The sequence below is a fragment of the Stegastes partitus genome, unplaced genomic scaffold (assembly GCF_000690725.1).
Source record: "Stegastes partitus isolate 25-593 unplaced genomic scaffold, Stegastes_partitus-1.0.2 Scaffold117, whole genome shotgun sequence".
Classification (NCBI taxonomy): domain Eukaryota; kingdom Metazoa; phylum Chordata; class Actinopteri; family Pomacentridae; genus Stegastes; species Stegastes partitus.
The window spans coordinates 496501-512110 of NW_007577848.1; the positions used below are offsets into that span (position 1 = coordinate 496501).

At 41.1% G+C, this 15610-nt stretch overlaps 1 protein-coding gene across 10 annotated transcripts in view; it reads left to right on the plus strand.

The window, feature by feature from the left end:
- ptprfa (protein tyrosine phosphatase receptor type Fa) overlaps nt 1-15610 on the plus strand; it is a 349532-nt gene that overhangs the window by 86047 nt on the left and 247875 nt on the right. For all 10 annotated transcript variants that reach the window (XM_008278153.1, XM_008278154.1, XM_008278155.1 and 7 more), the window contains exon 4: nt 7215-7356. In XM_008278153.1, coding sequence (XP_008276375.1) covers nt 7215-7356 — 142 coding nt within the window. The remainder of the gene's footprint in view (nt 1-7214; nt 7357-15610) is intronic.

Here is a 15610-nt window from a genome sequence, read left to right on the forward strand (position 1 = left end):
GACCCTAGTGAGGATTAAGCGGTGTATAGATAATGGATGGATTATTATTATTACTATCCTCAAAGCAACAAATAATTAAAGCTTAATACTCAAAGTTTTGTTTTTCACTCTGAAATGTTTGCAAAGGGGGTTTAGACTTTTGAACCGGGTTCCTGTGGATTCTTAAAACATCTTGAAAGGTACTGAATTTATTAATATAAAAATAATTTAATGCACTGATTTAGATGTATGTTTGATTCTTTTAAATTATGAACATGTCGCCTTTTGAGACCATAACCAACAGTTAGTTTACCCCTGTTGCATGCTTTTATTAAAGATAAGTTAATAAAAACACATGCAGTGTGACATATTACTTTACTGTGATTTACATGAACGTGCAATCCAACCAAGAAAGCTGTGAAAAGACAAAATATGCACAGTGATTTTTCTGTGACAGCTATGCTCCAGAGATGGAAGAAGGCAGTCTGTTGTTTAATAGAGCTGTTTAGTTTATCACTAGACAGATCGTACATTATTCTTTAACTACACATTGCTGATGCTTTGATGCACTTTTAGGGAGAAAAATCTGAGTCTCCAAGTAATTGTCGCATTTTGCGAGCCCATATGATATATTATTGTTTACCTTTTAAAGTGTAACACTTGCAGCCTTGACTTGGCGTGAAATGAAGCAGCAGAACTAGTAAAGATGCCTTTTTCACTTTGACTCCCAATCGGGGCCCAAACCATCAACAAGTATCAAAGCTTACATTCACATCAACCAGTGGAAATACCAGACTCACGACTTTTATATGTTTCACTCTGTCAGGTTTCAAAATGTTGCCAGTTTGTCAAAATAATGCCCACTGTCAGAGTTTAGAGATATGAAAACCTGCTGGCCAACTTGTAGTGGATTTCCGCTTTATTTCAACCTGCTGTATTTCCAATTAATGTTGCTTTTATGCTGTGCAGACTTTGCGCTCATCACCTCCGTTGTAGAGATTTAGGGGAAATGAGGAGTTGCACATAACAACTTGTGGACAGAGTTTAGCAAAATGACAATTCACCTTTTTCCGTGAATCATTTTAAGTGTTTGTTTTCAGTCTGACTAAAAGAAAACTGAAATTAAAGCCTGAAATGGACACTTTGCTAACCTGTAGTAGCACTACAGACATACAATATGGTAGCTGAAGTATAATTACATGAGTCCACTACAGCTGGTGGACAGATTGCATCAACAGATCACACTGCTTCCTTCAGTTCTCTGACGTCGAGACTGTCAGGCCTCTTTGGAGTTCCCAAGAACATTTGTCTCAACATTGCCGTACTGAGTATAAATGTCAAAAATAATGTTCACTATTATTCGGGGAGCATTTTAAAGACTCCTGGGTGGTCTTTTCTCCAACATGCCAGATACTGTTAAGCACAAGTCAAAAATTACACTACTTTAAGCATCAGTCAGAGAGCAAAATCGAATGTTGTATATTAAAACACAGTGTTAATTACTTGATTACCATCGTTGCTGATCAGCTGTTTTTGCAAGCAGGTGAGAAAAAGCGTTGATGTGATGGATACTTGTGCGTCGGCTCAGACTTTGCCAGCGTTTTCCTGCAGAAGCTCTGACTACACTCTGAAGCTCAGAGTGTAGACTTTGTATTCATGCGACTGCATTAACGCACACAGTGACGGCTTAATAAATAGGACTGTATGAGCCTTCCTGCAGGACTCCGGAGCAGCAGGAAGGCTCATTAACTGCCAGCCAACCCAAATGACTTCAAGTGAAGTGACTCAACATGAGTCCTGCGCAGACGGAGACACTTGGTTCATGTCGTTTTGAGTCATAGGAATTATCTTCCACCTGTCTGCTCAGCATTACTCAAACTGATGGCTACCCTGTGTGTGGAGTGGGTGTACCTCCTCCCATAGCACGGAGACAGCCCAGCTCTCCACCTCCGTTTTAACTCCTGCAGCCTGATTCTCAGTTTTATTCCGCAGAATTACACTTTTGATTGATTAAAGACAATAGAAATGCAATGGAAGGGGGTCATATTTAATAATCCTGGCATTGAATGCTGCTGATTTATTTTGTTTTTTTTTACACAAGTATTTCCATGTTATAGTAAATTGTCCTTTCACTCCACTGCATTTCAGAGGGAAATTCTGTATTGCCTACTCCACTGTGTTTATCACAATGGGAAATGTCTAAACTTCTCACATGGTTTAATTTCAGTTAATGTTGCAACGATCTCAGCAAAAATTAAAGATGAGAGAAAAGATTTTCAGATTCCGATTTTTAGACAACATATGTTTGTATCAGAACTGTGGTGGTCCGAGCTATGTGCTTTTATTGAGAAACATTGTTTAGTGTATGTCCCTGCTGTTTTGGTGGCTGCTAGTTGTTTTTCAGTTTGGGCAGGGTTTGGTCGGAAGAGGTCTCACTCACTCTCTCCTACACCTGAGGCTCATCAATCATCTGCGCTGGATAAAACCTGCCTCCACCTGTGCTCCAGTGCCAGTGGATTATCCTCCCACGAGTGGCTTGACTGCGTAGAAGAATTGTGTTTAGAGAAACTCGCTTTGTCTAACTTGTGCCTTTGTCTGCGTTTTGCTACCAGAACCTCCCCGACGGACCAACGTATTCCCCGACCTAGTCTCTGCAGCCGAGCTCTTGCCTCAGCCGTTCAGTCACCCTGTCCCTTTGGAACCTCACCTGGAACTCCTTCCCTCACTCGGCTTCCCTCACGTGCTTCCTGGTGTCCCCTGTACCTTGCAGCCTGAATAAATCCCTCTTTCCTAACTACCAATCCTTCTGTTGCTTTTCTGGATCCCTTTCCTGCGAATCATAACATAATCCACTGGCCACCATGGATCCAGTAACCCCCAACACCTTCAAGGAAGCTCTGAGCTCGCAAGGCGCCATGATCGGTCGGCACAACCAAGTGTTAAAGAAGGTGTCGACTCCTCTTTAGGAGCTCGCCCAGAGCGTTCAACATTTGACCACACAGATGAACCAACTGGTGGCCCCCGGTCCAAACCCAGGTCCTCCCCAAGTCATGAGTAACCCCTCTGTTTCTCAAGCTTCCCCTCCTCGCTCTCTCAAGCCGAAGGTGCCCACCCCCTAACCTTTTTCGGGGGAACTCGGCTCAGGTGGCCGCTTTTATTAAGTTGTACCTTGGTTTTCGATTTGCAACCCTTCAGCTAGCCCACTGATAAAGCTAAAATTGCTTTCTGTATTAATTTGATACGTGGCAGTGCCGCACAGTGGGCGACTGCTCTGTGGAATAGGCAGTCAATGATTTTGAGTTCTTATGATTCGTTCATGGCGGAGCTACACAAAGTCTTTGATCACCCTGTTAAACGGAGTGAAGCACTAAACCAACTGTTTACCTTACAATAAGGCAGTCGGCAGCGGAGTTTTCAGTGGCTTTTTGTATCCTGGCGGCTGAGTGTGAATGGAACGAGCCAGCTTTGATGACTTTGTTTGCTCGTAATTTATCAGAGGAGCTGATGAATTGGTGTCTCGAGACGAGCCTACCTCGCTTGATCAAATAATCTCGCTAGCTATCAAAATAGATAACCGGCTAAGGGAGAGAAGAGTGGAGAGAGTGGGTCGGACTCGGCGGGGTCCTCTGGACGCTAACCCGGGTTCCCGAGTATTGTTCGCCAGGAGTTCTCGGGAGATGGATCCCCCAGCTACCCCACTTCCGGAGGAGCCGATGCAGCTTAGTCGGAGTCGCCTGTCCCCGGAGGAACGCCAGCGGCGGATGCAGCAGCAGCTGTGCTTATACTTCTCCTGGGCACCACGCCGTCAGATGTTCAGACCTGTTAAAAGGCCAAGGTTCACCAGTAGAGGAGAATGTTCTGGTGAGCAAACCACAACCCCTGTTAGCTCTCAGTCCTGGAGCACTTTACTGGCCACTCTAAGTTACCAGAGTAAATCGATTCCTTGCAGGTTTATATTGATTCGGGCGTTGAAGACAATTTTATTGACTCTGACTTTGTTCAGCGGGCCAGAATTCCTCTAGTGGCGTTTGAGACTGCGAAGGGGGTAAAAACCCTGGATGGACGCCTCAGAGCTGCATAACTCGAGGTACAGCACCTTTTAGATGAACTATTTCCGGCAACCTCTCCGACGGACGGACGTATTCCCCGACCTAGCCTCTGCAGCCGAGCTCTTGCCTTCGTTGCCTGCGTTCAGCCACCCTGCCACTTTGGAACCTCCACTGGACCTCCCTCCCTCCCTCACTCGGCTTTCCTCACGTGCTTCCTGGTGTCCCATGTACCTTGCAGCCTGAATAAATCCCTCTTTCCTAACCACCAGTCCCTCTGTTGTTTTTCTGGATCCCTTTCATGCGAATCATAGCAAGAACTTTACTTTTTCTTCTTTGTCTTTCTTATGATGAGCCCTTGGATGGATATATTTGCTGTGCCTGTATATATAACTGGATATGAAGTATTTTAAATCCACAGCAGCTACAACAGCAACATGCTGCTGACACAGTGATGCTTCACTATTAATATTACAATGATGTTATATGTCTTGATATAAATTGGTATCCGTTATTTACTTAGGGAAAGAAAAAAACTATTAAGAAAAAGGCCCTCAACCACATTCATAATAAATACATCATGTAAATATTTATACAAGTATAGCAAATCTACATTCAACCTTCAGTACGTATATTCCACAAGGACAAGGCAAACACTTTATGAAAAACAGGAGCACATTAAAACTTTGTTAAACCAGAGTAAATCCTGAAACCTGTTCCAATCAATATGTTTTGCAGGTTGTATGGTAACCCATATTTCTAAGTCTTGAAAGTGATCACAGATAACATGGCAGTTTATTCAGGAAAGCTTTGTAAGTAAAAATGACAGTGTTGTTCCCCTTGAACTGTAAGTGATGGCCACCTTCTCAGAGAAGATACAGTGATGGATTCTGAAACTGTCCCCTGTAATAAATCTAAGTGAACTGTGATACACAGCATCAAGTGGCTTATGAGTATGGGGCAGCAGCATGCATGTAAAACAGATCTGCATATTAACGCAGGGATAAAAACGTTGCTTGTACAATTTTTAATCTACTGCTGAAAGAAGGCACGGCTTATTTCTGTAAAAAAAGCCTAATTTAATTTTGAGTCTCGGTCAGTTTCTCAAAATATGTTTTGAAAGATAATTTATCATTTGAAAAGATATCCAGGTATACTTTGGACATTTTTAATTTGAGCTCAAGTTGTGGTTTTAATTGTTAAATTTAGAGGGTTTTTAATTTGGGATCGGGTGAAGAGCATGTAATTACTCTTATCTGGATTTATTAAAAGCTTCAGGCTAATCAAGGCATTTTGAATAAGGTATCAGTTTAACTGAATAGTCCCTGAATTTTTGTCACCTAAGCAGCTAAGTCAGTTACAGCTTCTCGGTAGCACAGAATATCTTTTTTATAGAACCTTGGTCATGCAAACCTGAAACGTTTCGTATATATTATATTATGATTAAGCTTAAATTTGGTTAAATTTCTTGAATAAATGACCCATCACAATCAGAAAGTTAAAAATTTGACAATTTTTATTGTTTTTACAGGTTTACGCTGTGATAAATGTAATTCTGCAGATCTTTTAAAAAACACTTAACATGCTTTTCAATCCAGTTGGCAGGTTTTGAAGTTCAGATTTAAAGAAGAAAGATATTACAACTGAAGAGCTAATACACTTAAATATTTGTGTTCATTTTAAATCATCGCAATATTGAACAACGTTATCACACATTGCAGAGTTCTATTATATCCTGCAGGCCTAGAATTGAATTGTAGTGGTTGGTTTTCATATAGACTCAACTAAAGTTGGCTTTCCTGCCATCCAGATGGATAGAAGGACTTGCTTTCTGTATGCAGAAGTTAAGATGTTATTCTTTTCAGATACCCTTTTTTCACCCAGACACCTGTACAGCCACCATATAATCAACTCGTGTTGTTTTGAGTCATAGCAGTGTTTCTCTTTTGGGCTGAGTGTCACTCAACCTGATGGCTTCTGTGTGTGTGGGGTGAACAGACCTCCTACCAAGGCAGGAAGAGAGTGCAGCTCTGTACCTCCTTCATTAGAGCAACAATGTGATTTCCGCCAGTTGGCCTGCTGGGTCACACACATTTCAGCAGGGCGGAAGTGTAAGACCCAGTGTCCTGACCCTGAGTCTTTACCCCCCCAACATTCCTAAAGCCCCTCACATACCTGTTGTCTCCTCAACCATAATATTGTGTACGTCGTCCTTCAGCTGCTCTGACAGTCTGGATTCTGGTCATTCCAAGGAACCCAATCAAACTCTGGGAGAATTTTTTCCTTCTGCTGTCTCCTTTTGAAGAATAATTCCAGTTAATTAGCACATCATGGCTTTGGCCACTGTTTCCTGTCTATACATTGTTCTCACCATAATCGCTGACATCTGCAGTGAAATTGCTAAGAAGAGATGTGACAGGGTGAGAAACACGAGCAGTCAGATGATCACATAGGCCACTGAAAACATCCATCTCAGTTTACGGACCGTCTTCCTGATTCAGTTACAAGCTGCTTTTAAGTGCTTTACTTATTTATTTTTACATCAGTTTTAATTCATACTTTAATTTTGAACTTTTTAAAATTTCCCTCGCTAGCCACTACTGAATGGCACACTAGGAAAGTTAAACACAAAAATACTCAACCAACTGCCAACAATAGATGGCATTGTGATGACTAGTTTACTGTATTTACTTTCTGCCTCAGAGCAGAATTATTCTGAGTTTCTTCTCTATGGTATTCAGTAATAACAGCACCTTCCGAGTAAACTAGCTACATACTGACTGTAGGTCAGTTCTCCTGCGCAGTGGGGGACTGTTAGCATCTTAGCATGTGCTAACTTTAAGTTTGACCTTCAAGTAAAGTGGTAAAGTGTGGAGACTTCAAAACCAGTCTAATTGTATGTTTCTTCAAACGTCTAACCGTGTTGTAGTGATTTTGTTGTGTTTCCAAATGTCAGTGTTCATTTTGGTTGACCACACTTTAAAGGTTAAACAATAGTTTTAGACTAACTTGGGACTAAGGGCATTTTATATATTTATATGCTGAATTGTCCTCAAACTTGCTTCTGGTTTGAGAAGAAAGACAAACTTCAGGTTAAGTTAGTGAAATGCTCTATATGACTCTGCAACAGAACTTGAGCATAAATCTCTCTGCCGATGTTTTTAATTCTTCTCTGCTATCATCCGGCAGGTGATTGAGTTCGACGATGGCTCAGGCTCGGTGCTGCGTATCCAGCCTCTGAGGACGCACCGCGATGAAGCCATCTATGAATGTACAGCCACCAACAGCGTGGGAGAGATCAACACTAGCGCCAAACTCACCGTCTTAGAGGGTAAGAACCGACTTTGTGTCCTCACCTCACGGACTCTCTGACAGCTGAACAGGGTTTCATGTTCATGTGACCCTGTGTTGGCCTTACATTAGAGCTGGAGCGTGCACGGACAACGCACTGAGTTCTACTCTTGGCTCACTGTTTGTGTTCAGTTTTAACACTTTGACTTGGTTCAGTTAGGAACTTTTTCAGGGTTCTAGGAACATTTCCGATAACTCAAGTTTCAATGGACTGAAAATAGTTATTGCTGTGGGTGTGGTGGTTTCTTGTAGTCCAGAAACTTAAGGGGCAGAGTTGCATTCACACCACTAGTATGTATATCATCAGAGATTTGTTGGTATCTTCCCTGAAAGTCATCGGTTTTGTGAATCTTTAGTGCTTGGTGTTTTCCACTTAAAGTTCAGTGACTGGCAACTTCTTCTAGGAAATAAACTTTGCCAGTCATCAATAACTTCTCCACTTTAGTGGACTACTTTTGGAGCCTTGATGTTTTCAGTCTCTGCATGTATTTGCTAGGTCTGTCAGAGTTATACCAACATAAGTTCAAAGAATGACATGACACTGTTCTCTTTCCTTCTGTGTGAAAACTGTACCACAGATCCTTTTTGCTTTTTTTTTGTTGTTTTTGGTGATTGGTGTCCAGTTGGTTCGATTCTTTTGGCTCTTCAGATCAGTTTCCTTGATAGCTTGATAGCAAACTGCTGTGAAGAAATTAACATTACAAGTTATTTACTGTGTAAGACTGTCCAGAAAGAAGAAAACTGTTTTAATTTGCATTGCTAGTCCAATGTTGACATATCAATATTCCCATGCATTGATTTATTTGTGTCATAGTGTCAACATTGAACATCACACATTGATTTTATTTATTTTTTTATTTCGCACTGAATTAAAACATGTGTAGGACGAACATTTCTTTTCAGCTTTTTTAGTACAGAATGAAATCAGCACAAACTTCATGAATTGCTAATATCATTAACACCTCTGCATAAACTTACACTGGCACATTCAAGGTAACTCTGTTAAGTTCATCTTTCTGTTCTAAACACAATACTGTCACATTGTTATTATAAGAATGTAAGATGCCATGTAATCCTTCGAGATTTGTGGCGTAGAAAGTGAGTTTTAGGCTAAGTGTCATTACAGTAGCCTGGCTTGTAGCTGCTAACTGGTCTTTACTGTCAGGACCATTTCTGTAGCGATAAGAAGAGGCAGAGAGGCACTGTCATAGAGTTTCATGAACGGCGTCTTCATTTCCTTTTCTTGTCTTGTACCAACCCAGTCTCACGGCAATTTGTGAAATAGTCACAAAAGTTAATCTATTGATTCGTGTCAAGGGACACAATTTGCCCAACTTTTTCGTGTTCCAGCACGAATTTCAAACCAATACATTTCAATTGGAATGATCTTTCGTGTGGGCTACAAGGTGGCGCAGTTGAGGATTAACCGGTGTATAGATAATGCATGGATTATCTTTCGTGTCTGGGCCATTTTTTTTTTTCCCCCCTATTAGACAGCACATATGCTGTGATGTTTTTGTCGTTCTTTTCTTCCTACAGTCAGGCATTAACCAATTTTCCTGTCATGGCCCATCCACACGAATAGCTATAGAGATCACTATACAGATGTGTGCGCCCACGCTGACCAACATTAACATTCTGTAAACAACGGCGCTGCATATAAGCTCTGTATTCATTCAAATAGAAAAGGCAAAAAATGTCCAGGCAGAGAGAAGCTGTTCTGAGATTGCTCTGAACGTGATCCCAACGATATTGTTCATAGCCATTTCTAATTCAACAATGAAAGGGGCTAGAATCATTGGGCCAACTGTTATACAAAGCTCTTGACTTCTACTATCATGTAGGCTGTGGCTCGATGTTTTCACCAGCAGGGGGCATCACAAAATGTGGTAAAAATTTAATTTCACCTATATATATCAATTTCATTTGTAAATTCAATCCAAATAAACATGTTCTTCATTATTTAAATCCCTAAATGCACTTAAAGTTTTATATTTCACCCTCCATTTCGGAGAAACGGCTATTTTGAAGAAAGAACTACAACTTCCAGTAGCGTTACAATACGTAATTGGACCCACCATGAAATATGTAGTTCTTCTTGGGCTTTACAACTAGGGTTGTGTTTTTGATTTAATAAACTAAAATAAACAGATTGACCTGATTGACAGGCGACCTGTCCAGGTGTCCCCTGCCTTCGCCCTAAGTCAGCTGGGATAGACTCCAGCCCCCCTTGCGACCCTAGTGAGGATTAAGCGGTGTATGGATAATGGATGGATGGATGGATGGATGGACGTCTGGGATAGACATGACACTGAAAATGTTCATTCTCACTGTCTCCTGAAGGGGGCGCTGAGTCTATGCGTGCCGCCATCTCACCTAACCCATCTAAGAAACGGGTAAAATAAAATTTAAAAAAACAAACTGGAATTTTTTTGCGCTGATGTTCATCTAGTTTCCATTTCCTTTCGCGCAATGCATGACGGTCCATATTGCTGGTTAGTGACCATCGGCTGTACACTACTTTTCACGGTGCATTGTGAGATATTTTGACCGCACTATATAGGGTGCATCATTTGTAACTTAACATTCGTCACCCCTACAAAATGGCGTATACCCTATATAGTGCACTATATAGGGCATAGGGAGTGATTTCAGACACTGCCCTAGTCTACCTTGCTGTCACTTACTCACAAGAGTCACAAGAGGCATGTCTGGGATCACGAGCGCCCCCTGCCATTAGGCAAGAGAACTGCCTGCCTCACCTAGAACCTCTTCTCAGCCGTTTAAGATCGCTCAGCACACGAAACATGTTACATACATACAGTTGGCAGCATATAGACAGCAATACGCTGTCACTGCATGGCAGCCAGCAATCCAAGGTGAGACTCAGCTCGCTGCTGCCTCACCGGCTTCTATTCCAAGCATTTGAACGGGAAATTGTGAAAATTTCAGCAATTTGGAATGAAAAAAAATCATTCATTGGTGAAGCTAATTGAAAAAATGATTACTTTATAGTGCAAATCACAACGCAACCTTGCTGTAGACCTGGAAGACACCTGTCCTACAGAGTCTGTAATGTTTTTGTGTGTACAGTAGGTGGCGGTAATGCACCTGAACGTTGGATGCCAACCACCAAATCAATAGAAGAAGAAGCAGCAGCAGCCGCAGTAGCTAGGCTAATGTAGCCAGCCTCGACGAGCTCGCTAAAAGCTTCACAAAGCTACAGATACATTCCCCACCGCTGGCCTCTCAGTTACAATAGTCAGATTATCCATCGCTGCGATCACAGTACATCTTCCGGTCGCTGTTTTCCTGCATGTGTCCTTCTTTTCAGAGTTGTATTCGTTTGCAGAGAAATGAACGTAACAACGAGCATGTAGCACATATATTTTACCACAAATAAACGATAATAGCTATGAACGATATCGTTGGGATCACTTTCAGAGCGATCTCAGAACAGCTTCACTCTGCCTGGATATTTTTTGCCTTTCGTATTTGAATGAATACAAAAGAACCTAATGGGGGGAACAGTGTGTCCCAGACAGGAAAGATAATTCCAATTGAAATGTATTGGTTTGAAATCTGTGTAGGGCAACACGAAAAAGTTGGGGAAATCGTGTCCCTGGACACAAATCAATAGATGAAGTTTTGTGACTATTTCACGAACCGCCGTGATACTGGGTTGTTCCCAGGGCCTATCAACACACTTGATGGCTGATGAATTAACTTCATCACCTCTTTTAGCATGCACTTCACAGTGGCTGTAGCTATGCACTGCTAACTTACATTTCACACAGGCAGTTCCTATTAGTGCATGCTTGGAATTGCACATTACAGGTTAATTATTTACTAAATTGAACTCTCAAGGAGGCAGCCAGCTAAATTAACAAAATAAAATGACAAAAATCACCCCAATAAACTTCTGGTGATGGACTCAGACAGTCGCCAATAGCTGCTATTTTCATCCCAACTCGAATACAGACATGACGCATGAAAGTCTGTGGGTGTAGCTGTGTCACAGGAAGCTTTCAGTGCCATCTACTACCTCATATTCACCGGATTCTCCCCAGACATGCAGTCCATTCACAGTGATGGGATCACTGCTGGGAAGGGAATTTTGGTGGTTAAGTTGCAATACAGCTCTTCAGCAGCAGGTTTCAGAAAGACTGCCATTGTCCCCATGTGTCTGCAAGCAGTCCTCCAAACTAAATGACAAATTGTAGTGTCTCGCATTGCCTCTAAAAATGTATCATAAAAACATTTTATGATACTGCACCACTAGCCATCACTGGCTGGACAAAATGAGATAGAAGCTTCTCGATTGCTCACCTTGTACAAATTTTGCTTTACTTTTATTTGAGTAATATTTCATGCAAGTAGTTGATGCATTGCACTATTTTAGTGTTTCTTGTTCAATCAAACATTTGAAATCATTTGTTGCTTTGCCTTGAAACCTGCTACAGAGACAACACTACAGCAGACTGGAGCTAAGCTCTCTATATGATGGTACAAAATGTCAGTCTGAGGCTTGGCTGTTAGATGTCCAAGTCTCAAATAGGACTCAATGTCTTTGTGTGATCGTGTTTATTGAACAGGAATGTGTTGAAAGTGATTTTGGCTGGGAACCTCCTGTAGGTGTGTCTCTAGACAGTTGTGCTCTTTGCCAGCGGCGAGATGGAGCCCAAACACATTTATTTAATCGACACTCTAATTGATAGACAAACAACCACACACAAAAAAGGGCTGTCTCTCTGGCAGCCTTTTCCAAATCACTCAGGAGCCCATTATACTTATTCTGCCATGTAGATATTGTCAGCAGTAAACACAGCCCGAGGCTCCCGAGCCTGTTGCACCAAACAAACAGGCCTTTTCTCTCCAAAACCACTCAGGGTCTTGTTAAAAGAGAGTGACGGGCCAGGCTGATAATCACTGTTAGCGGACTTCTATTTAATACACAAGGCTATGAAACACAGAATAAACCGTGAACTGATAAATATGTATACATGTCAAACAATTTGTGCTCTATTTTGATGTTTTTATTTTTAGGGCAGAGAAGCTGATAGCCTTTCTACTGATGCCTGTCAGGCTTAGATCATCAATATGTAGCAGTTCGTTACGGCAGGCGAGATAGGTTTTATTACAGCTGTTAAAGAGTAACAAAAAGGGGGCAGCTCCATTATATTTGTCCTCATGGACTGATAAACATTTCAGTTTAGTAGTGCTGAAGCTAGTTTGTGAGAAAAGCCTTCAGGATTAGATATACTTTATCAAATGGTGATACTGAAGACGTGCATTAAATATTGGATGGAAATCTGACGATGTGCGACACGTCTGACATTGTAGCAGTGTCTCCTTGACTGTACAATTACAATTACCAGTGCTGCAGTGCACGAAATTCAGTTGATAAATTTTCATGGAAAGTGGAGGAAAAGCCATTTTAAGGAAGTTATGATGTCTTCTAATGAGCAGGATAGTTTAAAACGTACTAAAATCAGTCCTGAGGATAAACCCATTTCTTCAAGCATCACCATCAAACCAAATTGTCAAGACTGATGTGCAGGAGATGAAGCCTTTTAGTCTTGATATGAAAATCTAATTCTTTTTTCTAATGCCACATTCAGAGCAAACCACATTTTAGCCACAGTACTGGTCTATAAATGGCTGTGACTACGATGCATTTTAAAAATAGGGATTTATTTAGCTGCAGAGAGAAATGGGCCGTCGTCTTCCTTCTGTTTTACAGGTATATTTTATCATTTATTCGCAAGAGGCCTTTCTTTGTCTGATCTGCCCCCTTTTTTTCTGCTTTTAATGCAACACAATACTGTTTACAGTGTGATTTCATTTCTACAGCTTCCACCTATACAACACCTGATTTATGTGATATTCCACACTTTGCTGCTGTTCCAATATACTAAACATGCCTGAATATTGCTTTTATTCACTGTATGTACCACTTCCTTCATCTTTCCCATCCATTTGCCAGACCCATCTACAGTCCACTTCTTCAGCTGTCACACAGAACTCAAATTGCGCATGAGCTCATGAAACTGAGTCACAGGAAAATCAAACACACTGGCAGGGACTTTATGAAAAAGTTAGGAAGTCATTCCTATCTCTGCTGATATTTAACAGAGCTCCAGGAGCCTGAGATTTCGTTTGGGGAGAGATATCCTGTGAGTGAAGACAAGTTTTGAGAAGGCATGATGACAATGATCTTATTAAAAGATACTGTTTGGACAAAAACTGAGTTATTTTTGAGCCTGACCTTGCGTGGGAGGAAAGAGAGAGCATGTTCTCTCCTAAAAAAAATAAAAAAAACTCCCCTCACAACATTACTCTTCTTTGGAACAGGAAAGATGCAGCTGTGCAGCAATGATGGTTCTGTCTTAGTGTGATATAAAGCACAACAGCTGACATTTCATATCTGTAATACATGGTCTGATGTGTGCATTTTGGATTACTTTTGTGTTTGTTTCAAATATTAATGGGATTTATTGTATAATATATGAGGGATGTGGTAATATTCCCACATATTGTTTCCTAATTCAAGTGAGTAGGTGTTTCCTAACAGTCTCCAATGTAAATGTTTTATTTGTGAATATCAAAACTTTTAACTAATTCTGCAGTCACCAACCACTTTCACTTCCTCTTACAATGACTTCTCTGTTTCCATAGCAAATGGATGAACTGTGTCGTTATGTGGTACTTCACAGCTTAGCGGCAGTTTTTGCAGTTAAATACATAACTGAAGGAGTTAGTTCACCCGCTGAGGCTGATTGAGACGGGCTGGAGCTGTGATTTTGAACTTATGGGATGTTGCTGCTGTAATTGTGGTTTTAGTTATTGCTGCACTGTGGTTGTTATGATTCGGGCTATGACACACAAGTTTATAATGGGCTTTATACTCATGGATGAATGTTAGCGGCAGAAACACAAAGCTAGGTACAGTAATCTTAACCAAAGACATGATCTCTCTTCTGGTTTCCTGGAATACTTCCATCCTTTTAATGTGTTTTATAGCGGCTAAACTGAGGTGATTGTTAGGAGACAACCACACAATTTGTGTTGTTCACCTAATCAAACAACTCAGCAACAATTTAGTAGGTTAACTGAGAATAAATGCAGAACTTCTTTATCAAGGTCAGGCTTACACAAGAGGAGTTATGTGTTGACTTACCCGTTTCACCCCTCCTGACAATTAGATGAGAAACCTGGTCTGGGACCAACATGGGAACCAACATCTGGGCCAGATTATTTGGTAATGTGAGGGGTTTACAAATCCAGTTTGAAACCTTCCAAACTGCTCTCAGATTTATCGGGACAACAATGATTAATATCAAACATGTTTAAAATTTACAAGTTAAAATGTGGATGGTTAAGATTATAACAAAGCAGCAGGTACTGTTTCCACTTCCCATTGAGGCTAACGTTAGTCATAGATATTGAAACCATCCATCCATTATCTATACACCGCTTAATCCTCCCTAGGGTTGCGGGGGGGGGGCTGCAGTCTATCCCAGCTGACTCAGGGCAAAGGCAGGGGACACCCTGGACAGGTCGCCGGTCTATCGCAGGGCTACACTTACAGACAGACAACCAAGCACACTCACATTCACACCTACGGACAATTTAGAATCACCAATTAACCTCAATATGTTTTTGGACCTTGTGGGAAGAAGCCGGAGAACCCGGAGAGAACCCACGCTGCACGGGGAGAACATGCAAACTCCACACAGAAAGATTCCGGTGCCCCCACCGGGACGCGAACTGGCGACCTTCTTGCTGCGGGGCAACTGCGCCACCTTGCAGCCCAGATATTAAAACAGAGAATCAAAAAGTCAAGTTCTCGCTGAAGAATAACCATTTTTTCATCTAGAATCGTTTAGTCTTCTGCTTTTGTTTTTTCTTCCATTGCTAAGTCTTATTAGCTTTACAGCAAATTGTTGCATCACAGTAATGTCACGATACTAAAATTTTAAACTCGATTTTGATACTGGGAGATAAACTCAATACTCGATACCGATTTTGATACCACAGAGAAAAAAAATCACCTTTTTATTAAACATTCTTGAGGTAGAATATAACAAATACTCCTTTTGTCAAGATGCTTCTGTAACAGTACAAGCAAAGAATTCTAAACAGCTGTAAAGTGTGCACTAAATACTGTAAACAGAATTGTTTTGGAACACAATTCACACAAACTTTCTAAAATATAAAAGTATCAGCAGAAG